Genomic DNA, 27,438 nt, shown 5'->3' on the forward strand with positions numbered 1-27,438 from the left:
ATTAGCAGGGCCTGATGGGAGAACAGTTTTCGGAACTGAAGTGGCTACCCTGGGTAAATTTACTGTTAATGGTCTGCTTCTTGCATCAAAAAGTACAAATTGGTTTAAAATTGATCTATCTCTTGTAAATTTTCAATTGAAATTCGCAATTGATTGCCAAAATTTTCTAGCAACAGCCCCTTTAATAGAAGATGTAAGCATTTAGCAAAACATGTAATGCATGTTCAGATCTGAAATAATGCTTCGAGCATTATTTGACTTAAAGATGTAAAAAGGGAAGAAAAACTGGGAGATTCAGAATAAAAAGGGAAGAGAAGAAATCAAGGGAGGATATTTTGGAGAGAAGAAAAGAGAAAGAAAATTATAACAAAGAGTAAGAGAGGTAGGAGAGAGAAAGTAGAATAACCAATAAAGAGAAATGAGAAAAGAAAGGAGCTAGAGAAGTAAGAGGGGGAAGAAAAATGAGGTGATCAAAAATGGAGATATAGGAGAGCAAAAGAAAAGGAAAGAGAAGGAAGCAAGAGAGGAGAAAGAAAAAATTGGGGAAAAAAGAACATATTTCTAAGACAAAGACAAGGCTAATTAGAAAAATAATGGATTGAGTAAAAAGACAGAGAGCAGAGGACAGAGACATCAGTTTAGAATGCAAAGGCACAATCACTAATAAATCAATCATCAAAACGACTGAAGAAAACTCAACGACATAAATTTGAAAAACGCAAAAATATTTATTCTTCATTTTTATATCGATACACTAGCCTTGACAAAGAAACATGGATGTGCTTCATAAGCCTTTAGAAGTATCTCTTATCTACAAGTATATACAACATAAAGTGAACAGAGACAATGTATTTTACTGTGAAAATGATCAAATGAAATATGATTACTGTTATTTTTAAGGGCATTGTATCTTCACCAATTTCAACTTGGGGGTATTATGAAGTACTTCTTAAATCTTTATCATAAATGTAATAAGGGCACTCTATCTCACACAAGTGATTGTAAATATTTCAAGCCCTATTAAAGAGTTGGAGTTTTGATATAGAAATCTAACTTTGAAAGGAAATAGTTAAAAAGTAAACCTAAAGTGTTTATCATGTTAGAATGCTTAATTAGATCAACTAAATTTGATTATTCAGGCTTGCTTGGAAGTATATTTATTTAATTATTGCATGCTTTTCCTGGAGTAGATAACTTTTTTTTTTTTTTTTAACACAGAATACAGCATTTGGGACTACACTGTAAACGGATGGGCATTTTTCAGTAATTGGGGGATCAGTTCACTCAAAACTCCCTGACCATACCATACATTGTCCTAAAAAAAACTATGGCAAATATCATATATTCATAGTTATAATCATTCTGTGCCCATTTTGTTAATTTTGTGGAGCATTTTATTTTCTGCTGTTACCGGTTCCAGAATTTATTTAATCCCACATATACATTGCATATGACACTTCTTCAAATACGGTAGACCCCATCATGTCTTGCATCAGAGCTTAACACAACATTTAGCAATCAGTTTTAAAATTCAATTTTTAATGAAATTTCATCGAGTGTGATTCTTCAAAATGAATTACAAGCACAAGCCTTGGAGTGATGAAGATTGTCTTGTACAGTCTAGCAGCTCTGAGACAAATCTAAGCCTGGACTTCATATGTCCTCCCCCCCCCCGAACCCACACCCAAACTCAAATTACAATATAACTTTTGAGTGTTCATTTTCCAAATAAATTAACACATGTGCATGTACTACACATACATGTGGGAATAAGTTGGTATATGATCAGTGTTGCAGACAGGGGATCGTATATATTATATAAATAGTGTACAATCTATTGTACAATATACTGGATTATATGTACGACAAAAATAAAATTATCCCGAGTGCAGGTTTATTTCTCCGAGGCCGAAGGCCGAGGTGAAATAGGCTTGCACGAGGGATAATTTTATATTTGGAGTTCATATAGTCCAGTAATGTTGTATGATAGAACGTTCACTATTTATTATAGTAAATAGATCCCTCAGTCTAAGCCCCCATCATGGATTTTGCCATCCAAAAATCGAAAGTTATATTGTACATATGTACAATATAACTTTTTGAAGGGAGGTCACGTGGTACAAATCCAGCCAATCACAGCTCGTATTTTACTACCACTATTTACTATATATATATATTAACTCAACCAACGTAGAGGGCCTCAAATTTTGGTGGTATTGCTGCCCTCTACTGTTGGTTCAATTATAACCCAGGTGGATGTTACGGATTAAGAGCATACAAACAAGTACACTTTACATCAAACGACATCATCTAACAGATACTAAAACAGCATTCACATAATACTGAAGTTAAAAAAAACCCAAGCAATTTAGTTCAACATATTTTCTCTTTGGGACAGAGTGAAATGTACAATCATGAAAGACATTTTGTAACACAAATAAAGCACAAATGTCTACTCGATCAAATCCTAGGGAAAAAAAGGACAATAGTCCATTCTGAATCCATTTAGCAATAGCAGTGGGCACTGCTCATGATTACACTAGAATGAATTGTGCAAGACATGCCCGGGGGGGGGGGGGGGGGCACTCGACCAAAAAAGTGGTGGGGGTGTGCCGCGGGCGAGACAAAAAACGGGGGCCTTGGAGCGGGCTTATTGTAAAAAGGAGGGTCCTCGGAACGGGCTTCGGAACGACAAATGTTTGTGAAAACGGGGGTCCTTGGAACGGATCGCCAGCGTGTGAGCGCGTATGCCTCCCTACGGAACGGTCATGCGTGCATGATGCAGCTAGCGCGGCCTCCGCCGGGGAGCTCTGCGGCCGCTTTTCACCAAAATTGCAGCTCATTCAACACGATCGGAGCGGCGTAACGAAAAATATGCGAAGCTTTGGAGCGGATTTCTCTCTTCTTTTTTCTCGATAAGAAAATGCTATGCCTTGGAGCGGCTTTCTGTGTTCTTTTTCTCAAGGCAAAAATGCTATGCCTTGGAACGGAAATTTGAGTGTAAAAGTGGGGGTCCCCTCCGCGGCACATACCCACTATGCATTATATACTGAGTGCCCCCCCGGGAAGACATGGCCATGATTGTCCTGAATGTCTTTGTACATGTACATGTATTTGTAATGTGATTATTGACCCAAGCTACGTGTACATTAATATCATAACAGAGCTAATTTTAGCAAGGAGTCTTGAGCAATAATCCTCCATAAAACAGATCCAATTCTCAATAGAATTATAGATACTGGTAATCTACAAGAACAGACTCATATTTGACACTTTGACTAATTATACCATGTCTGGAGTAAAGACTATATGCCAAACTCTCTGTCTGGGAGGCAGCCACAGTACATAGAGAATCTAGTCTCATTACTTCAGACTCTGCATTGTGCAGTATGTGAATTGCAAAAAACAAATGTCTGTGCGGGCAGACTAGATTATAGGGGGTTCACACATGAACAGCTGTGTTGGAGGACAAACAATAAAAACCTGTGATCGAACCATGATTAATCATTTTCTTATGGTTGCGAGCGCAGATTTCCCATTATATCCTCCATGGTGACATCATGCAGGAACTCTCTTGCATATTTCATGATTCTTTTGGTGAAAATTTACTATCAAGTCTCATTTGTTCTGATATATTGCAAGAAGTTATTCATTTCATGTAGTTTTATTTTAAGTTTCTGCCCACTCTACTTGCCTATTGTCATTTTGTATAGCCCTTTGTAACTTGAAAAAGCGCTTTAGAAGAAGTAATTATCAAGGCAATTTCACAAGTGAACTGTTTGGCACAAGATGGTATCTGCAGAAGGCCTATGGGAGCTACAGGATTTGATAGTTAACACAGAACACATTAGGGACATTCATTAGAACACCAACTTTCATTCAGAAACTCAATTGTGAGTATCCCTCTTTGTGGTATACATTATATAATTACTTGACAAAAATGGCAAACAAAACACAATATCGGTAAACCAGAGAATTGATTCATCATCATTTTTTGTCAGACGATGTCAGGGAGCGTTTCATGATAGGACTTATCAGACATAATATCTGACAAGTCCCTTTTTATCTGACATTTCCAATAGTAACACTGCTTCTTAGCCAGTCAAAACCAAGAAAGTTGTCAGATCTAACAACTTGTCAGACGAAAATGTTGTTGAAACACTCCTTGATTTTGATTGGCTGAGAAGAAATGTTAATATGGTAACTGTCGGCTAAAATAAGACAAAACGTCTGACAAGTCCTTTCATGAAACGCTCCCCACAGGCCTGTAACACAAAGCTAAGTGATCAATATTGCACGAAGCAAATCCCTTTCTACATTTCAAGTGGGTGTTTCATAAAGCTGTTCATAAGTTAAGAGTGACTTTAAGAATAACTGGTGATCCTTTCCTGTGGTATATAATATACGCCACATTTTCATTGATGTCGATTTAGTGCCTAAGAAAGGTTCACCAGTCGTTCGTAAAGTCACTCGTAACTCATGAACAGCTTTATAAACCACCTACCAAGACTATGAACATTACTCAAGGCATGCTCTTTTGTAACAGAAAATCCAGAGGCAGACATTCCGATAGATTTTTACTCAACCCAAACCATCAAGAACGACATAAAAACAACATTAGTATGAATTACACATAAGATTGTTGGATGATACATGATTCTTACAACGCATTACAAGCATAAGCTGGACAACATTTGATACAAATTCATGAAAGATACTTGCTACAAAAATTGTCAAGAAATCTGCATAAGATTTTTGGTTTTACTGTTAGGGAATAAGAATACACAAGTTATATTTGCATAAAAAGAATGTTAGCGTGTGCAGGTACAAGTAATGCATTCACTTTAGACACAGGAAACTTGCTCTCAATTTAATTAGTAAATCAAATCACAAGTGTACATTGATCATGAGATGATGAACTTTGACTCATATTTTTGCCATCTCCATGTTAGATAATGCAATTCGGTAATAAGAAACCTGAATTTTTGGCATATTTTAGCCCATACTTCTCATGGAAATATACTCTCTTCTCAGAATACACACTCCTTGAAACAGTTACGATTATGGAAACTTTGCCATCCGATGGTAAAACCCAAGGAATCCTTTACGTTGATTGGTTGTTGAGCATTGCGTTTGGGCAATGCGCAGCTGAACGCACACCCAGAAAGCAAAGGCGTTTAATAGCCAGGCTTAAACCACATGTGGTCTCAATATAGAATACTAGACTCTATTCATCATATGTATATGTAAATACTTTTCGTGCCTCATCAACTATTCATTCATTCACTCAACAAGTACCACCTATCAACTCAGACAGCCATCATCTAGCACAATAAATATTTCTCTTTTCATATACGTTTGCCAGCAAGAACAATACTCTTCTTCTTTTGAACAGATACAATCTTGAAAACACACAATATCTAGCATATATCTCTTGCTCTCTGACATGCACTGTACATCCCTGAAATCGCCCAATCAGCATCCTGAATTGTCAGTGACGGGGTCAAAGTTCATAGTTCGAAGGTCAACTGCTTTGCAGACCAGTCCCTGAAAGAAAGGACGAATGAGACACTTGGTTTATGAATTTTCTTGCAAATGCAAACTACAATCTGCCATGTTAAGAGTAATTTTTCGTACATGTTGTGAATGCCAACTCAAACCCACAAAAAGGCCACAAGTCAGCCATATATTCATTTATTTATTCATCATCGATTAATTAATTAATCCATCCATCCAATCACTCATTCATTCATTCATTTTTATCCATCCATCCATCCATTCATTCATTTATAGTTTAAAAGAGCTGTTACATGTACTAAGCTTTAACATGAAGACTACGGTAACCAACATAAATATTGATCATGTGTAGAAGCATTTCGGGGGGAGGGGGATAAAAATAATGAGGAAATGAGGTTTTAAGTTTAAATTCACAAAATCATATGATGTACACACTGCGTAAGATCTGTTGAACTTCCAGCTGTCTTAAAAATAAGTCTATTAAAACTCTTTCATCTCATCTTTGTTTTGACAATGACTTCATAGATGGAGAAGAAATATTATTTATTCTGATGAGCCACTTTTCACAAATTTTCAACTTCATTTTGCGATTTTGTTTTGGTCCATACAGGCCTTTTTTTACACCCCTTTATTACATATCTACTTTTATTTTTACATACCTTTGAAACCAGCTTCTGGTACAGATGATGCTGTAGTATGAGGAGATAATAGAACAGTGCATTACAAATGGATCTTGAAACAATTAAATCATAACAAAAGGCAATCGTTATTTTCACATACTGGCCCTGTTGCATTTCACTTATTATAAAATGGTGATAAGGATTCTTATTAAATGAATGGCTGAAATATATCATGCGACAGGTCAATCATTTCATAATAACAGGTTAATTTGCTGATGACTGGTACTAATGTCTAATTTTATTGACCAGTCACAGATTTACGAAACGCACCAAGCAGTTTACGAAACAAACCCAAAGACAATATTTTATGAAACAATTAACAGTCTGGGATTTTTACCAAAAGCTATTAAGGCCACCGCACACCTCACAAACGGAGTGGTCGCCGACTGGCTTGCGACTGAGTGAGGGGAGATGTGATGTCACAGCTCTTGTCAGCTTGAAAGTCACAGACCGGTCAGAGACAAGTTGCAAGGAAAATCGGAATGATTTGACATGTCGAATCCTTATGACTGGATAGCAAGCTCAATAAAACTTCCAGCCAATCAGACAGCAGAGTTGCACGACGCGTATATGATAAACAACGCGCATGCACAGTAGTAAGCGCACTTTCTCAGTTGCTAAAAAGCAAAGAACGCATGCATGAGCCGCAGATCGAATTGCAACAAGGTGTGCGGTGTCGAGGCTTATGACTCCCCTGCGGTTCATCTCCCCTCATTCAGTCGCAAGCCAGTCGCAGACCAGTCGGGTCATAAGGTGTGCGCTGGCCTTTAATAATAGGCATTTATATAGCGCCATCTATCTAGAAATATTCTATTCCGAGGCGCGTTATTATTATTACCCCGGCTTTAGCTCGAGCTGCCTCTCAGCGCTCATGCATTCAAGGAATCAATCCTGCCGGGTACCCATTTACCTCACCTGGGTCAAGTGCAGCACAATGTGGATACATTTCTTGCTGAAAGAAATTACGCCATGGCTGGTATTTACATGTATAAGCCACTGAAATCCTTGAAACTGATTGGCTCAGAACAAATAAGTTAGTAGAAATCAATGACTATTTCTGACCTGTCACCCCGAAACCAACAATTAGTTGCCAGGGTAGGTTCTTTGTAAAAAAGCTTAAAGGACAAGTCCACCCCAACAAAAACTTGATTTGAATAAAACGAGAAAAATTCAACAAGCATAACACTGAAAATTTCATCAAAATCAGAATGATGTAAAATAAGAAAGTTATGGCATTTTAAAATTTCGCTTCATTTCACAAAACAGTTATATGCACATCTCGGTCGGTATGCAAATGAGGAACGGATGACATCATTCACTCACTGTTTCTTTTGTATTTTATTATATGAAATATGAAATATTTTGATTTTCTCGTCATTGTCATGTGAAATGAAGTTTCATTCCTCCCTGAACATGTGGAATTCCATTATTTTAACATTTGGTACTTCAGGCAAGGAGGTCGTCTTGACCCTTAAATAGTAATTCTGTCTCCCAAAAGCAAAAAAAAAAAAAAGAAGTAGAATAGTGGCTTTTTTGAAAGAGAAAGTCTTCATCTTCTTGCTACCAAATCTAAACTTGTAAAGTTGAATAAAAGACAAGATGCAAGGTTTCTTTGACACCATTTTTGCAGACCACTAGAAAATTCCACAACAATTGCACATCTCATGCTTGAGTGAAATCCAAACTTCAAAACTTGTTTTCGCCTAACTCTTTGAATCTTTCTCTAAATTTCTTCTACATTCGCTCAACTACTTGTGAGGGTTACTCAGAGCTGCCAAGTTGTATTTTGCATTTTCAGTATTCTTATCCCCCAAAATCAGTATTTTGACCCCAAAATCCGTATTTTTACCATGAGATAAAATCATAAATATGCATGCATAATGGCAAAGTTCGATCATTTCTTACATTATTTTGCGCCCCACACCGTCGCACACGAGATCGAAAGCTTCAGTCTAGATTTTGGTTGTTCCGCTGAACTGCGTTGGCTCACTCACCAATACATAGACTGAAGAATTTGGAGGCCCGTACGTACAGACAACGTATTAGCAGTAACGTTAGATCTAACATTTGACGGAAACCTGATTTTTTCCGATCGTTTTTTTGCACATAAAATCATAAAATGTCACATTATGAAAAAGAAATTACATCCATATTTACGGAAAAATGTATGAAATTCAGAAATATCGTACCTTAGACCGCAGTTACCGCTAATTCGTTTCAAATTATGATCGAAACATCGTCATCTTCGATCCTTCCGTCGGTCAACGTAAGTTGCCATCTTGGATGACGTCATCATCCTTACAGACGTATTTACCAGTCGCAAAATACTGTATCGCGATTTGAGCTGCTGCTTTGCGCTAGTAAACTACGTGCGTGCGCTCGGAACTTGTCACCCACATTGATTCGCCAGGATATCGAAAATTCTAATCGGAAAGCCTTGATGAAAGCATAACTCATTGAACGTAGAGGGCAGCAACACACGGCTGCCATTTTTTCATCTCCGCCCGGAAGCTCCCAGATGCTATAGTGAGGCGAATACCTTTTCTTCTCTAATTTGTTTTTTCCCGTATTTTATCATGAAAAAGCGTACTGCCGTATTTTAAATTGATTTCCGTATGAAATACGGAAAAATCGTACTACTTGGCAGCTCTGGTTACTACTGATCGATTTTGACAAGTTATATATCATTGTAAGGGTTAACATGTGCCTTTCCAAGCTCAATGATAATCTCAAAATCCATTTTGGGTGACTAATCGCTGGTTCTGGGGTGGCTGGTTACATATGACAATGATTTCCATATAGCTCAGGTTGATTGGTTCAATCACAACTCTTTGTATGACTGGACCCTATTTCATGAAACAGTCAGTGATTTTTACCAATAGCTGTTCTAGGCTTCTGAAATCCTTGCATGTACATGTAATCGGCTTAGAACAAAATCAACGAGTATTTGCTTCATGAAACACTGGCCTGTATTCTGATAGCAGGTTTAACTTAAACTCAGGTTTAAAGTTGTGGGTTAAGTATGGATATCAAATTGGTACATAAATCACTAATAGTAGAGATATCATATTTCCAGAGATGCCAACTTTTGGAAATCAGAATTAGGGAGGATTTGCAACCGCCACCAAATTATGTGCGCATAGCGCACATCTCGAGCGCGGAGCGCTCGACCCTTGTGGCCGGGGTCCAGGGCCCGCCTTAGGGCCCTGGAAGCTCTGGGTTTCTAGATGCTCTCTGGTGCAATCTGACCCTTATTTTGGGGCATTTCACATGTTTTGAAATAAACATTGTTCCCACTTTTTTAACATTAAAAATATCAAATATGCATTTTCACATGTAAATAAAAAATGAGGGGACAAAAGAAGTACCTGTTCAACAACAATAATAAGGATGCATTATCACTATCGGCTATGGGCAGGTTATGTTCCACTATAAATCCAGTAAAGAAAAGCTCAGCGCTGGTCCCTTGAAATAAAGACAACAGGGTACTAGTGGAGCTCGAAGATCTTGCCATTGCAATGTCCGTAGGCCTGTGCCGTTTGCTCCCGAACGTTAAGTGCCTCCGAATTATCATCACGACCTCCCTGCTAAACTGAAATGTCCACGCTGCAAATTGCGCAAAATGCATGGTAAATTCCTCTTTCCGACTTCCGAACACACAGGTACTGGAGACTGTATTCAGTCTTATACTTCTCACACCATTTCTTGGTCTTCTTTAGTTGATTTTCCGCCATTTCGTGTCAATATCAACCCATCAATACGCCGAAATCACACAACGATATTCCACCGCACGACTCGACAAATCCAGTGGCCGCGAGCGCACACGCCTCGCGAAGCTAGCCGGGCCTACCGGCCTGGTGCACAGTGGATTCCCGTCGGGCATATCACATGCACCAGCTTTTCGCTGCTCCTTATTTGTCTACTTTTCACACAGAATTTAGTAGCAGCGAACGTAATGGAGTTACTACATGCTAAAGTTAGCAGACGATACATGTCCTTCCAATCCAATTTGATCAATGCAAAAAAATCGTAATTTCGGGAGGATAAGGATGGTAATCGTAAGGGCGGGAGTTGGGATGAATTTTCGGGAGCCTCCCGATGAAATCGGGAGGGTTGGCATCTCTGTATTTCAGCTCATTTGGCTCTCAAATCATTCATAGTTGTCTAGAAAGTATAAATAGATGAATGTCTTCACCATCGGTGAATCAGGAAAGAGCACAGTAAACATGAGAAACCTACAACTTAAGAAAAATTTTGATACTTTTGGCTTCCCATACTCAAACCACAACTTTAAACCTGAGTTTAAGTTAAATCCGACTACAGAATACGGGCCACTATCCCTGGACTCACCTCTGACTATTTCATCCATGGCAAGGGGGTCTTCACACACGGGGTTGTCTACGATGAGAGTGATCAAGGCTTCGGGTGTGACCCCTAGGTGGCCCAGGGTGGCTTCGTTATCCAGAAGGGGTTTCCCCCTGTAGAGCAGCGTCTGGTCGAACGGGGCCACGCTGAAGGCATGCATGACCTGGTTTCGACATACACAAAGTAGAATGGCGAATGTGGGAGTTGAATGAAGAATAGGAGGCCTTAACCCTAAATTGCTATGACAGGAAACACTGTTACTCATAATCTGAATGCAGACAGGGCAATAAGCTGGGCCAAACGAGCAAGAAATGAAACATGGTAAAAACTGATCCAAGACTGTAGGCTTCATTGGTTCTAATAAGCAACACAAAAGGCAATTTTGTATTTACCTGTGATAGAAGTGAATAAAAACAAATGCATATTCTGAAAAACAGCAAAAATCACCTAGTGTTTCTGTGCACAAACCTATGAAATCACACCGCTTCTACCACAGAATGATGTCACGGTCTTGAGGCCAGTGAAAAGCACAATTTTTTTAATCGAAACCAAATAATTGGAGGCCTTCTTTAGCTAAATGTTCAGCTGACAAGCAGTAAAAATGCATAAACCTTACATTGCTGTGTTAAGTAGTCAATAAGCTTGAGATAAGCTTTTGGTAAAATGGGTAAATGAATTGTCAATTTCATTTGGGGTCCAGTCTGTGTCTTTAATGCAATCTAATCTATGGAAATTGGGACGAAAGTGTCAAACTTACACATTTTCTTGTGCGGGTTCAGTGTCATTTCCCACTTTCTTACCTTGATCTTGAGTTCTTTGAGCGTATTTGTTGATGAGACAATCACTTCTTTCTCCCCTCTTACTCTTCTGTGCCGCGAACTCCTCCTGGAGCTTGAGTTGTTGTCTAGTTCCAACTTCATTCGCTTGGGTTCAGACTGGAAAACAAAATGATTATCAGTCAACCAGGATATACAGAAAATCTAGGACTTGTTGGCACATAAAAAGTAGCAGTACGGGGGCAGAGCGGTCTATGCGTCTAGTTACTACAAAGATTATCCAGGCTCCCATGATGATGATCATGGTGAAGATGGTGATGATGATGATAACGGTGATGATGATGATGGTGGCAGTGATGATGATGGTGGTGGTGATTATGATGATGGTGGTGGTGATGATAATGGTGAAGATAGTGATGATGAGCAACATTTTTATCGCACCATTTTTCTGTAAAAAAACCCACATTCAAATGCACTGATTTGACCTGACCAAATTGGCAAAAAGTAATGATAATAGTGAAGATGGTGATGATGATGGTGATGATAATGGTGATGGTGGTGATGATGGTGGTGGTGGTGATGATGGTGGTGATGATGATGGTGATGATGATGGTGGTGATGATGATGGTGATGATGATGGTGGTGATGGTGATGATGATCATGATGATGATAATGATGATGGTGGTGATGATGATGATGATGGTGATAACGATGGTGGTGATGATGATGATTGTGATGATGATGATGGTGGTGGTGAAGATGATGATAATGAACAAAATTTGTATAGCACCATTTTTCTGTATAATCAAACTTTCAAATGCACTGATTTGACCTGACTAAAGTGGCAAAAGGGGAGTTAAGTGGATAGTACAAATCATCGCCTCATTCCAAAAGAACTGAATTACAATAAAACACTAACCTGATGAAAGTCGGGATCCTTGTTCTCCTGGTCGCTGGATCCACCTGGAGACGTGGCATCCATCAGGAAGCTGATGGCTGCCTTGGAGTTCTCCCCGACCTCCGGCATGAACTTACGGATGTAGACCTTGACCCCGGAGTAGGTGAACTTTGCTTGGTGTTCGGCCAGCAGTCTCTCCTGTGAGCATGTCTGACAAAGCTCTGCATGAAAAGAAAAACAATATTCAGAATGGGAGTAAAGTGTAGCTTTTAGGAAGATTTATATTGTTCATGTGAATTAGAGAAGAAAAGTGTATTCATTTCTAGTTTACTGAATTCTAGTTTTCATATATGTTAGACCTTCCTGAATGATTAGTTTCTTGTTTTCCAGTTTATATGAAAAGTTGTAATGCTCTGACATAATCATTGCTTGAGCATCTACTTAATGAAGAATGGGGAATTTGATAAAGAAACATTAAATTATTCAAGCTTTGAAGCTTGTGTATAGTTTTGGTAAACCCACCAAAATGCACCTATCACTATTCCAATTCATTGCTAGCTAATATGAATGGATATGCCCTTTAACAGTTATGATGTGGAGGATATGAAATGAAAATGTGTTTTACAGGATAAATTTTGCGATTTTACATGGAAATTTAACTTGATCGGGTCACCCGATCAAATTAAAATATCTGTGTGTTTTTGTCTTTCAATTAAATCCTATTCCATATCATGGAATGGGCTGAAACTTTCAAGATATGTTCTTTGTCTGTAACTTTTGGATATCTAATCACTAAATTTATAAGATAAGTGCTTGAATGCCCATTTTTTTTAATTTCAAACAAGCATCACCGAGAGAGGGCGCTATATATCTAAGATTTGAATATTTGAAATTTTCTCAGAGAAGTGCAGTTGGAAAAATATCTAACGGTCTCTACGCTTCAGTAAGACTGTCATATTAGATGATATTTGATTATCAATCACATTATTGACCCTTTACCAAAGCTATACACAGGCTTTAAACTTGTTTTATACTTCTTTTCCTAAACTTATTTTTCTCTTTCTCTCATGAATTGTAGTACTAAGCTTAGTCCTGCATGCACGAAATGTTGCATAATTTTGGAACCGCATACCTGGGGGGTCGCAATTTTCATCTCAAAAGTTGCGCGAGACTTGAAAGTAAACAGTCAGTGATTGACGCGGTAAAAAAAAATTGCGCGGTGGATTTATCGCGAAAAATTATGAGGGGGGCTGAATTAGCCCCCCCTGTCTTCTTAGGGTTCAGTGTTCCACTAAAGTCATATTGCCTTGAATTCCCCATTCCTTTGCCTTCCTGGATTTGCTATTCCATGATTGAACGGATTTCTATATTTCCAGCTGCAAAGATTACACAATAATTCCACCCCATTATAAGTTCAATAACGGTGACATCCAGGACCATGATGCCACAAAAACTCTTGCATGCATACAAGCTGGAATTGCCCAGAAGTAATATTTTGGTTTACAGTAAGCAACAAGTCGAATAAAGGAGAGTACCTGGTTCCGTTATGAAGCACGGCCCATCGGCAATGACCTTCCATATCCTGATGGGTTGGTCTACCTTGTAGTTCGCTTGGAGTAACTCCCACTCAGAGGGCCACACTAACGCAACTCTGTAAGAAGACAAAATAAAGGTAGATGTTACCTGCTTGCATAAAAAAAGAGATGTCTTTAGTCCAATGGACCAACTGCTATATATCCTCTCCAAGGGACATGTTTGAAATGCCTTTAAGGAGGATTCTTCTGCACTGGTAAACAACCTTATTCCAAAACCTTTGCTCTACTAACGAGTAAGTACACTTTCTTAAAGTTAGACTGTGTTGGCCTCGCAAAGAATCTTTAGCACTAGAGTCATTTTTATATTGTCGATGCCAGTGAAGATGATTGACCATACTAGGCCCAGGGGAAAGGGGGGGGGGGGGAGATTGGGTTCCAAAATTTCCCATAAATCTGCTCAAACAATCTGTAGATTATGAGGAAAATAATAATAAGCCAGCTTCTGGCTAAAACACAATTCTCAAGACTGATTTCAAGGTTCTTAAAACATCTTGTCAGTGATATCATTCTACACATTTGATTTAAGCCAATCAGATGCATGGATTGGCCGTGTTCAGCTCTGCATAAACGTTGCAATCACTATGATTATTATTATTGTTTTAGTTGTTACTATAATGGTTACTAGAGCTGACAAACTATTCAGAGCTGACAACCTATTCAAAGCTGACAACTCTCATGAAATCTTACCCAGATGTTTCATCAATAGGTGATATTGTGCTTGGATCCAAGATCAGACCGTTGTGTGCACAGATGAAAGAACCGTTTGAGATGTCGGTCGGGAGATCGGCTTTGACCGGATGCCGTAGAAAATTCCGCCACGCCTCCACAAAGGGAAGTGGCGTGATGTAAACTTCCGTTGACTCCTTGAAACAAGTATTAAAATCAACAAAATAAATCAATTATTAAAAAGCGGGTATACGTTTGTTAATTTTTAACTTGACATTATTTGAATCTACATCTGCTTCCCACTTCATAATAGAGTTGTTGCTAGAAAATCACCTTTTGCTGGAAGAATCAATCAAAAATCAGAATTGTCGGTGTTGTCATGGTATCTGACATTCTAGCAAGATTTGCAATCATTAGCAACTTTTTTACGAAATGAGGCCCTGGACAAAAAGTGCTTTCAATAATTAAGTCTCACACCTTGAACACAAAATAATGGACCTCAAAAACAGAGCTACCACAATGGTAGGTGTTTCATAAAGCTGTTCGTAAGTTACAAGCGATTTTACAAATGACTGGTGACCCTTCTTTGGAACTAAATCCACCCAAATGGAAATCTGGTGTGAACCATTTAACACAAGAAAGGATCACCAGTCTTTCTTGAAGTTGCTCTTAACTAACAAACAGATTTATGAAACACCCACTTGAATAAGAACATTGCAGTATTTCAAAAGCTGAAAGTTAGTATTTTGGTGAGGAAATGAGTGTTTTCAAAGAAATCCCATAGGACAACACATACAAATGAAACTTTGTAAATCAGTTCTTTCCATGACACCATCAGTGGTATTCCCATTTCCAGTAATAACTACCAAAAAGCAGTACTACTTGGCAGCTATGCAAAAAAACATTGTCCCCTACTTACCCCCTTTTTCCACGAAGGTCTACTCCTCCCATGAAACAGCTGCGATAACGATTTCTTCTGGTTTGTGGCAAGATTGCATCTCTTCTGAGCCTGCTCTGCATCATGTGCATCTGCTAGCTGCGGAAGAGTCATGGACAGACAATAAAATCACAGACACAGAATGGAGTATGTGGGACTACATGTACAATTAAGAAAGAGATGACAGAGAACTGAGTATGTGGGAATGCAATTAAGCAAGAAATGACACAAAACTGAGTATGTGGGACTAGAACAATTAAGCAAGAAATACCACAGAGCAAGAGTACGCAGGACTACAACGAAGCCAGCATTTTTATGCTGTAGGGCCCTTCTCATAAAGACTTGTTCTAAATTAATAAATGCAAAGTTTCTGTAACAAAATAGGGATCAGCCAATCATATTGAAAGATTTCGGTAGCTTTAAAGTCTCATTGCAAATTTGTTATAAGGGCTATTCCACGGTTACTCACGTTACATTTGGAGACACCTTGACTCATACTTGGACCTGTAACTCCATTATTATTGATAGGAACTAAACATCTTCTTATCACAACAAAGTACACAGTCTGACTATCCTTTGTATAAAAACAAAACTTGGGAAATTTTATTATGCTCCTGGCAAATCTTTGGAATGTGTCGGTTACTCACGTTACATGATTTGGACATGCATTAAATGAAAAGTCGACATAAGTGAAAAGTCTCCTCATGCAAGGCTTTTATGAAAGTTGATTATATCCATTTCAAAGAAGTATATTAGGGAGACAAACTTTGTATATAATTAAAAAAATAAAGAACACATGGCTTTTACTTGGGGTGCAGATAATGTGGTTACTCACGTTACAGTTACTCACGTTACATTTTGTCCATGTATGGTTAACAACACACATGTCATTAAAAATTCAATAATGTGTGTAAAATTCATTGCTAGGAACATCAAAAAGAGATTTTATACCAAAAATTAGAACAATTGGAGCTTTATTAGGGTGTAGGAGGGAAAGTATGATTTCGCTTACTAATTATGCATAAATTAGCATAATCGCTTAGTACCAATTTGCATGAAATAAATTACTGTATAGTATTGTAGAATATGTCCAAGACAACCTGCACGCAAATTTTCGGCCGAGATCTCAAGAAGGGCCTGGGAGGCCCCCACCCCCCCCCCCCCCGGGCCATATCAACTCCCAAAATACCCCGGTCTAGATAGGGTTACAGGTATAAAGGGCATTCAATGTGTTGTTCGAACACTCTTCGAACACTCGGAAGTTTGGTTAATCAAAACCAAGCCTTACTAATGCACTCTCACATTGTGAATACTTCTACTAATATTCATTTTTTTGTGTGATTGTATGACCACTGATATTTTGATGAACAAAGAGTCACATCAAAGAGGTGTACACTCATTTTGCTTTTAATTAATCAAAAATAACTTCACAACTCACCATGAGACTTAAAACTTGACATCCCACAGAAAATGTTACCTAACTGAATAATTTTTACTGGTTACTCACATTACATGATGGTTACTCACGTTACAAAGTTACTCACGTTACAGTTTTTCTTCATCATTTTTATAAAAAAATTGCACTTTTTAATGATTTTGATAGTCATCACTGTGTCAAAGATTGTTTGAAGGAAGAGAATTTAAAATCCCACCAATTAACTGTGAAGAATTTTTCTCTCAGAAAACAAAGTCAGTTTTTTTGGTTACTCACGTTACATCACCTGAGCAGGTTGCAATATTCATTTTTGAATGAGTACTACAAATTTACTTGAAAAGCTGTTGTGTATTTTAAGTAATTTGACCCTTCTAAACTTCAGAAATATAAAGTGGTATGTTGTTGCAATAACAAAATGGTAATAAGGCATATTTCATTTTTCACTATTTTTCTTGTATTTTGGTACAAAATGGAAGACACAACTTTTGACCATTTTTTTCCAAAGTATACATATGAAAATAAACTTTTTATTTCTTGTTCCTGAAACTATCATGTATGAAGGACTTAAAGTATTAAAAAATTCAAGAAAATATTGAATTTGAATTTTTAAGCTCATGTCCACCAACCTGTGGAATTGCCCCTAATAGTATGTTTTATGAAACAGGTGTCAGATTTGTAGAAGAAAAGTACCCCTGGTTGTCTTGCATGCATTTCGTCATTCACTATAGCACTATTCTCAACATTCTAACATGAGACTGCCACATATTCTTTCTTTCCTTATTCATGTGACAAGATTGTAAATTCAAATTGCCACAAACTTTCACTTACATAACTTCCCTGAGAAAAGTTTGAAATCAAGGTGGGAGTTTTAAAAACTTGACCATTAATTTGTATCCCATTTAGCTGGAGCACAAATTTGTGTATCAATTAGAAAATTTAATGTTACCCCTATCATCTCCCGGGGTATTTTGATTCTTGTCATTCCCGGGGGGGGGGGGGGGGGGGGCATTATGGCCTCCCTTAAGATCTTGGCCGCAAATCCCGCGAGCGACACAAAAATTTGCATGCTGGTAGCATGCGATGTAATCTACAAGGCTGTATGGTAAAATTTTCCAAAATAATGAGATTTTATTTTATATGAATTGATTATGCAAATTTATGCATAAATCATACTTTTTGCTCTAATTCACTAAATAAAGCTCCTAGAATGCTAATTTTTTGTAAAAATATTCTTTGTAGCATTCTTAACAATCGCAATTAAAAAAACTTTGGTTTGGAAATCAATTTCTTATGTATTTTGTTGTTTTATGAATTTCTTATGTATTTCATTGTTTTTTAATTTTTGTTTTTTATTGTTTTTTCACTGGAAATCGTTCCAGACTTAATTCTGATCATAAACAAATTAAAATCAATCAGTAAAAGTAGAAATAATGACACATTTATGAATTTTGGCTAAATACACAATTTGCATTGGATTTGTACATGAAATCACATTTACGAGCAATTTTGGGTCTGACATGCACTTACATAATGTTGCGTAATGTCGTAACCGCGTACTCGGGCGTCACAAATTTGGTCTCAAAATTTGCACGAGACTTGAAAGTAAAAAGTCAGTGAGCGGCGAGGTCAAAAAATTTTGCGCAGCAGATATATCGCGAAAATTGTCGAGGGGGGGCCAGAATTAGGGTTAAGGAAAGTGAAAGAAACCCCAAAACATGACTACCATAACACTGTATCCAACAGTTGCTTGATATTCAATGTAGAAGTACAAAATTTGAAAAGACATCAAAACTACAAGGCAATTTTCCTGAAATTGAAAGAAGAGGTCTTGTCATCAAAGTGACAGTATTATCATGGGGTTGTTAAGACCTTGTATCTCAAAGTAAAAAAAAAATGAGGGGAGCACAGAAGAAGCTGTATCTTAGAAAAATGGTGGCAACCTGATAGTGTCTAAAACAGTCTCTTAGTGCCTGGAGGGAACTCCTTTTTGACTAATTGCCAATACCGGCCATACAGGAACGTTGTTAGTGCTCATTATGAGCTAACAGGGGCCTTATTGCAATCGGTGCGGTCGTAGCGATGCTTCATGTTGCAACAACACAGTATTTACATATTAGATAAAATGTTTGACATCACAATCTGAAGGAGTGACTGGACCTACTGTCAGTGCTCTGTTAGCACGAACAACTTTTCTGTGTGGCCAGTACTATTAAGTGTTACAGTGTTACCCACCTGACATTGAAGGCATGGCTGGCTGTCGGCTTTGAATTCTGAGGATTCTGGGAAGTATTTGCGGAGAACCTCCCACACAGGAGCTAAGATGAGTCTCCTCTGACTCATGTCTGTACTAAGGTTTCCTGATTGTAAAAAGGTTGACAGGATTAAATTGAAAATTTGCATTTTGTAAAACAATATGATCATCACTATGATTATCCGTGGCTGGGTGGTCTAAGGCGCCTGCCAGACATTTGAAAGTATGAGGCTTGAACCCAGGCCACAGTACCTATGACAGTGAGCAAGGCATTATATTGATAGTGCTCTTTTATCCTACATTCAAATAAATGGAAATGCTTTATGCAATCTTCATCACCATCATCATCATCACCACTACCATCATCACCATCATCATCATCACCATTACCACAATCATCATCATCATCCTCATCAACATCATCATCTCCATAATCATCATCATCATCATCACCATCATAATTATTATCACCATCATCATCATCGTCACCATGATCACCATCATAATCACCATCATCACCATCATAATTATTATCACCATCATCATCATCATCACCATGATCACCATCATAATCACCATCATCATTATCATCATCATCATCATCATCATCATCATAATCATCATCATCATCATCATCATTATCACAATCATCATCCTCATCTCCATCATCATCATCTCATCAACATAATCATCATCATCATCATCATCACCATCATAATTATTATCATCATCATCATCACCATGATCACCATCATAATCACCATCATCATTATCATCATCATCATCATCATAATCACCATCATCATCATCACCATCATCACCATCATAATCACCATCATCTTTATCATCATCATCATCATCATCATCAACATCATCACCATCATAATTATCATCACCATCATCATCTCCATCATCATCATCATCATCACCATCATCACCATCATCATCATCATCATCATCACCATCAACCCGATCAATAACTTACTATGATTGCAGAGAAGATCCTCATTGAATATGAGAGGTTCTTCATCCTCGTCCTCTTCCTCATCAACTTCTGTGTGCTTCCCCTCCTTCTCTCCGTTCTCTTTCGGAACAGTTCCATTCTTTCCTCCATCATCTATTATTCATAAGAAATATACCAATACACAAAATTGGTTTGTCACAATTGTGCACTTATGTAGGCAGTGGTGCAATTTCAATTTGCTATGTAACATTATGTGTCAAATCACCATTAATGGATATCAACGATTAAAATTTGATTTGATTTTGATTTGATTTGATTTTATTGTTTACTTCTGCAATTACATCATTCGTATATAATACATTTTCCATAACATAACAAACATAGTATATTGAGAACTTTTTTTGGCATGAATCATAACTAAATGTACTAAAATTATCATTACAAACAAAACTGATCTCATACCAAATTAGTTAACATTTACAATTTGCAGGAGAAGGATTGTCATCATAAGCAGATTGCTTGAAAAAATGACAACCCCAGGTTAGAACTCATTGATTAATATAATACATTAATACAGCAGAATCGATAAACAGTTCATTTCATGAAAAACAGCAGTAATGTAATTTGAGCAATGAAGATGGAGATAAGGATGAAGATGATGGTGAAATGGTGAAGATGAAGGCGATGGAGAGGATGATGGTGATGATGCTTTAATGATGACACATCGACACAGAAATTTTACTTCAAATATTCTGATATCAACATAGATTTAACGTTTGCCTTAAATGAGTAAAGAGACGTGGATCTTTTTATAGATTCAGGTAGAGAGTTCCACAAATCAGGACCATGGTGTCTTATGGATCTCTGCGCAATAAGCAATTTGGGGTTGATTAAATGGAAATTAGAAGAGTTCCGCGTAGGGTATGAATGGATAGATGTGTTCATAGTATAAAAATTGTGAAATGAAGGTGGGAGCATGTTATTTACGTATTTGAACATAAGCAGTAAGCTTTGAAATGAGTTTATGTCAAAAAAATTAGAGTCTTTAGTTTATGGAATAATGGATTTGTGTGTGATAAATATTGCGAATTAGTACAAATTCGAATTGCTTTTTTCTGTAATAAGTATATTATATTAATTTTAGTTTTTGCACACGTTGCCCAAACTATATTGCAGTACGATATATACGGCAATATTAATGAATTGTATAGTAGAACGAGTGTAGTATGAGGAATTATGTTTTTCATTTTGTAAAGTACACCTACGTTTCTGGAGATGTTAGTAGTTATACAACGTATATGTTCATTCCAATTTAAATGTTCATCTATTGTGACACCTAAAAACTTTGTTTCTTTTTTCCTTTTGAGTGGAATATTATCTATGCTTATGTCGTATGGAAACTCAGTAATATGTGAACTTGTATGCGTAAAATACATAAAGTTTGTTTTGTCTATATTAAGTGAGAGCCTATTACATTTAAACCATAAAGATAGTTTAGGTAATTCACGATTAAATGTATCTACTAAAGTTTCTAAACTAGTGTTTGAACAAAAATGTTTGTGTCATCGGCAAATAATACGAATGATAATAAAGGCGTTACAGTAGTCAAATCATTAATATATATAAGGAAAAGTAAGGGGCCAAGGATCGATCCTTGTGGAACTCCGCATTTTATTGACTGAAAGTTAGAAGAAATATTGTTGTGAGTGACATATTGTTTTCTATCAGACAAATAACTCTCAAACCATGATAGTGCGATTCCCCGAATTCCATAATTTTCAAGTTTTTTAAGTAAAATCTGGTGGTCAAGAGTGTCGAATGCTTTGCTTAGGTCCATGAATACTCCTATTATGTGTAATGTCAGATTTAAAGCATAAAACAAAAATGTCACAATTTTTACTAAAATTCAAAATCCAACTTACTACATTCAGAATAGGGGACAATATCTTCAAATATAGATTAATGTTTTAATTTGTTGTTGTTTTAGGGGGTTCATATATGACAAATAGACCTAAATTTTGGTCTGAAAATGAAAAAAAATGCAATGAATGCAATATCCTGCATCCGTAACTGAAATCCCTTTTGAATGTCGCACATTAAGGCTCTATACAAGCTAAAGACCTGAAGCAAATAAAGTCATAAGTGTAAAAAAAGATTGCCACAGACAACTATTACCACATACAAGGCATAGCTTTAGCCTATAAGGTGGCATTGCAATGCTGTCAGGGCATAAATTCTATTTGACAAACGTATGCACTTTTCCCTCTTGCTTTTGCATTTTCTATTACCATTTTCATGTTGTTTGAACAGTCAAATAGAGAAGGAAAAAAGCGAATGAATGAGAACAAAGGCATCATACCTCAAGATGCACACGATTTCAATGTTGTTTTTGCATTTCTTTTTAATACCTTTGAATAATGACTTAATCATATTTGTACTAATATTAATAATCAACACATTTTGCTTAATTCTAAAGATAACATTATAAGATTAACATGTTTGTACTCCCACCAGACGATTTTTATTAAATATTATTGTTTTATCTTATTATGTACACATGAATTTCAAATTTGTAAACCCAATGTGAAATTAATTTTCTCAACAGACAATGAATATATACATTTCAATTCAATTCGTGTTGATTGAACAATCAAAGAAAAAATGCTAAAGAACGTTCACAAGTCTATAATTTAATTGATAACATTATCCTCGCAAATTTACTTTGACATTATCTGTATGTCATTCTGTTTACATACAATTTATACAAGAAATCTTTGTAGCTCACGTTACGTCGATGTAATTAAATGTTTAATGTAAAATGCGAAGAAAATGAACTTCTTAACTGTGGGCTACTACATGATATTGAACTGAAGTGGATTAAATTAAAAATAATGCATCATACCTCCAGTTGCCGATGACACTCCGTTGGTCATAGTCTGGTCATCATCCTCTATCTCCATGTCCTCTTCTTCTGTCACCCCGCCTCCTCCTCCATCGAACTGAGATTCGACCTTCTCGACGGCCATCCTCTTCCACTGCCGAAGAGAATCCTTGCCAACCCAGAAACCATCCTCACTGTGGTCATAATAAGCCAAATTCACAAAGGTGATTTTGAAAACCCACGGTTGAGTCCATGGTTTATGCAGATTTCCTGTATAAATTACGCTTATTTTTGGTGGTTGGTGGTGATTTTTCCGCGTATATTAAAAAAATGTCCAATGCTGATGCACGCTTTTGTCACAGTGCGCCAAATTGACGCCTGTTGCCATGGTTATCCACGCTATTTTATTAATGAGTCCGCTGTTTTTATTCATGAGTCCACTCTTCAAACAGTGGACTCATGAATAAAAAACGTATTTAACCGTGGTAACAGGCGTCAATTTGGCACACTGTGACAAAAGCGCGCATCAGCATTGGAATTTTTTTAACACACACCCGATATGGGGTAAATTAAGCGTAATTTATACAGGAAATCTGCATAAACCATGGATTCGTCCGTGGGTTTTCATAACCAGCTTTGTGAATTCAGGCCAATAATTTTTCAATTTTTGTAAAACTGCACAAAACTTTGCTAGTTATGGTCAGAATAAAATTGTTGATGATTTCCATTAAAACATTAGAAAACAAACTGTAAAACATAAAGAAATACACAAGAAAATAAAAAAACAATAAAATATTTAAGAAAAAAGTGATAGATATTTTTTTTTCAAGTATATTTCATCAGATATTTTTACAAAGATTCTGCGAAAAAAATAGCAGTTTGGGGGTCCCATTTATTCAATTAGAGCTAAATTTTGATTTTAAGCATGAATTAGCATAATTAATTAGTAATGAGATTCTCCAATACCTTTTTTTTTTAGATGAAGTCATGGGTAATGCACTTACTGATTTTCATCGCAATCGCGCGGTCAATGACCAAGATCAAAAGAGGGGCTGAATCAGCCCCTCCCCAGTCTTCTTAGGCGTCAAAATAGAGCTGTCTTTTATGGTTGGAGATCAAAATTTTGAAATCAACGCGACTCTATTATGAATTTTATTTTCTCAAGTTCTGTTTATACATGTACCTGTGACATTTTGCTTTGGTGTTCTCAGTGACAAACTTCTGATCAGCGACCAGCTGGGCTTGGATCCTCATGACCTGACATTTCTGTTTGACGCAAGCTACACACATCTTAGCTTGGGTCATCCTCAGATGGAGGCCGTCGCCGCCGTACTTGGCGAACAACAGGTCAGCCTAGATAGAGAGAAAGCAGAATATCATGAAAGGGGAATCCAAACTTGGTAATAAAATGTTGTGAGGAAATGTGTACCTACCAAGCACCCAGAGCTGCCAACCTGAAAAGGAACATTTCAGTATTTTTGAAGCAGAAAATCAGTATTTCGGTGAGGAAATCAGTATTTTCCAAAAATACCATAGGACCACACATACAACTGGAACTTTACGAATCAGTATTTTATATGAAACTATCAGTATTCTTCTCACTTTTCAGTACTAAATGCTGAAAATCAGTACTACTTGGCAGCTCTGAGCACCCATTCACATCACCTGGGTTGAGTGCAGTAAAATGTAGGTAAATTTCTTGCTGAAAGAATACACGCCATGGCAAGGAATCAAACCCTCGTCCCTCAGATCGAAATTGTTCATTATTTATCATCAGTACTTTACCTTTGAAAACAATCTCGAAGTCGTGTGTTACATCAAACCATACACACAATGATGAGCTACACTATATATTTCACGATGTGATATGAAAGTGGTACTTGATGAAAATGAAATCACCCCCCCCCCCTATACTTTTACTAAACTACTTACAGCTTTTGAACTGATCCTTTTGAGTTCTTTGACTTTGTGTGGATCAAGATTCCGATGTTTGCATTCGTACTTGTAGAGATTAATTGGATCAATCTTGGAGACAATTGTATCTTCATGCAACCATTTCTTCAGCCATTCAGTCGCTATCCAGTCGCATTTTCCATCTATAAGACATAGATTTGGATAAAATTTAATTCAATCTAAATTGCTCCAACTTCAAAATAATGATCATCACCATAACTTAAAAAAATATAATAAAAAATCCTTGTATCCATGATCACAATCCTGCTCTCATGATTTTATCAATAGAAGTATCATCTTCGTCATCATCATAATCATCATCACCATCTTCATCATTACCCTTTTCCTCCTAGTCTTGATCATTACTATTCTCATTGTCATCAACATTACCACTATCATCATCATCCTCCTCCTCCTCCTGCTCACAATCTTCCTCCTACTTCTCATTATCATTCTTATATTATCACATTCTTGTCTTAATTTCTATCTTCATCACTATCACCACCATCACCATCGTCACCATCATCATCATCATCACCACCATCATCACCACCATCATCACCAGCACCATCATCATCATCATCATCATCATCATGATCATCATCATCATCACCAATCACCATCACCATCATCATCACCATCATCATCACCACCATCATCACCACCACCACCACCACCACCATCATCATCATCATCATCATCATCATCATCACCAATCACCATCATCATCATCATCACCATCATCATCACCACCATCATCACCACCACCACCACCATCATCATCATCATCATCATCATCACCATCATCACCACCATCATCATCACCACCACCACCACCATCATCATCATCATCGTCATCATCTTCGTCATCATCGTCATCATTATCATCATCACCACCACCACCCCATCATCATCACCATCATCATCACCATCATCATCATCATCATCTTCATCACCATCACACCACCATCATCATCACCACCATCATCGTCATCACCATCCACCATCCACCTCCTCCTCCTTACCCTCTGCAGGTTGGATCTGTTTGTAGATGGTTTGTATTTCCTGCTGCCTTGATCTTCCAGACTCCACATTCTTGGTTCTCATTGCAACCATCTCCCTCAACCAATCCTCAAACTTCTCGTTGTCACGGTTGATGAGCTCCTGTAAATAATCCGGCAGACTTTCCACGCTGGATGTTGCTGAATTCTCAACATTACTTTCTGGAACTGATAAAGAAACAAACATAATGATACTTATAAAAGTACTTGAACATCAGAAATGATATATTCTTCAAAGTTTTTGACGGTCATCTTATAGAATAAATTCTCTATATTCAATAGCAAACGAGCCAAATCTCCAAACAAAATACAGCTGTATAATTGAATTTGGATATGGTAATGAGTCAAATTTACCCTGGGCTATTGTGAGTCACTGATTTTAAGCCATATTGGGTTCTCAATAATAATAATAGTTCACATTTACAGTGTTTATTAATGTTTCTTTTCATGGTAATTATTATTTCTTCAGTAATTCGATCCTGATGCTGACCCAAAAGTTACAAATTGGCCTGTCCACTGCCAACTGATAGATGGAGCACCGTATTGTGAATCTACCAAATCAGAAGCTTCATATTAGTGTTATTCATAAAGTCACTCATAACTTAACATGCAGCTTTACTAAAGATGTTTCAGAATGGTCGGTAGGATTCTTACCGGGTTTCGCCTTGTCTGAGGTTCTCCTTGTGTATACCAACATGTAAGCATTCTTGGATGCATGGTTTCCTTTTGGGACCTTCGGTCGCCTCCCTTCTTTCCCTGCGGCTGAAAAGTAAGAAATAAAAAAAGAATTTTGCTACCTTCAGTAACCCAAACCTACATTATGAATGTGTTCTTAAATTCTTATGTCATAATTTACATTTTTCTTACTTTTTACTCAAGCAACAGAATAATATTAGCTGGAGTGCTTTAAAAAAAACAAATACCCCGTAAATTATTGCGTGACTTTAGCTTGAGCTACCAAATTATCAGTCGCAATCAGGGCATTAAAGGAATTAATCGCACAGGGTACTCATTTACCTCATCTGGTTTGAGTGCAGCACAACGTGGCTGGGATTTGAACCCACAACCTTCTATAAACAGATTCTCAACTGTTATGAATGCTCTCATCACTCACTAACCCTTACAGGTCAAGGGTGGAATCCAATCCCCTTCCCCTCCCCCCCTTGCATGATCATTTTGATATTGCTTTTGTGGTATATCGGATATATTCCATTCACCAGCATGAATATTGCACTTGTCTTTGTTTGCGCAATTTCCAAGAATTTTCTTTTCTTTTTTTGGCTACTTTTCTCAACTTACTTCCTAAATCTGCGACATTGGATATATGCTTTAAAGAGAAATTCAAGTAGTTGCAGTAAACACTGATTTCACGAGAAAGTCGGTAAAACAAGGCTTAATTGTCAGTATATCATCGAGGATCTAGATCTGGTACAGTTACATAAACTGAACTTTGTGAAAT

At 37.2% G+C, this 27,438-nt stretch overlaps 1 protein-coding gene across 1 annotated transcript in view; it reads right to left on the minus strand.

The window, feature by feature from the left end:
- Positions 1 to 4,946: 4,946 nt before the first annotated feature.
- Positions 4,947 to 27,438, minus strand: part of LOC121427210 (ubiquitin carboxyl-terminal hydrolase 48-like) — a 40,897-nt gene continuing 18,405 nt past the window's right edge. The window contains exons 12-26 of the mRNA XM_041623489.1: positions 26,634 to 26,741; positions 25,944 to 26,147; positions 24,898 to 25,061; positions 24,149 to 24,318; positions 22,987 to 23,159; positions 20,106 to 20,237; positions 19,102 to 19,226; positions 15,417 to 15,533; positions 14,519 to 14,694; positions 13,772 to 13,887; positions 12,258 to 12,457; positions 11,363 to 11,497; positions 10,548 to 10,725; positions 6,177 to 6,206; positions 4,947 to 5,547 (exon numbers count right to left, since the gene is read on the minus strand). Coding sequence (XP_041479423.1) covers positions 5,525 to 5,547; positions 6,177 to 6,206; positions 10,548 to 10,725; positions 11,363 to 11,497; positions 12,258 to 12,457; positions 13,772 to 13,887; positions 14,519 to 14,694; positions 15,417 to 15,533; positions 19,102 to 19,226; positions 20,106 to 20,237; positions 22,987 to 23,159; positions 24,149 to 24,318; positions 24,898 to 25,061; positions 25,944 to 26,147; positions 26,634 to 26,741 — 2,051 coding nt within the window. The 3' untranslated portion in view covers positions 4,947 to 5,524. The remainder of the gene's footprint in view (positions 5,548 to 6,176; positions 6,207 to 10,547; positions 10,726 to 11,362; positions 11,498 to 12,257; positions 12,458 to 13,771; positions 13,888 to 14,518; positions 14,695 to 15,416; positions 15,534 to 19,101; positions 19,227 to 20,105; positions 20,238 to 22,986; positions 23,160 to 24,148; positions 24,319 to 24,897; positions 25,062 to 25,943; positions 26,148 to 26,633; positions 26,742 to 27,438) is intronic.

This window comes from Lytechinus variegatus, chromosome 14 (genome assembly GCF_018143015.1).
Source record: "Lytechinus variegatus isolate NC3 chromosome 14, Lvar_3.0, whole genome shotgun sequence".
In the NCBI taxonomy this organism is placed as follows: Eukaryota; Metazoa; Echinodermata; class Echinoidea; order Temnopleuroida; family Toxopneustidae; genus Lytechinus; species Lytechinus variegatus.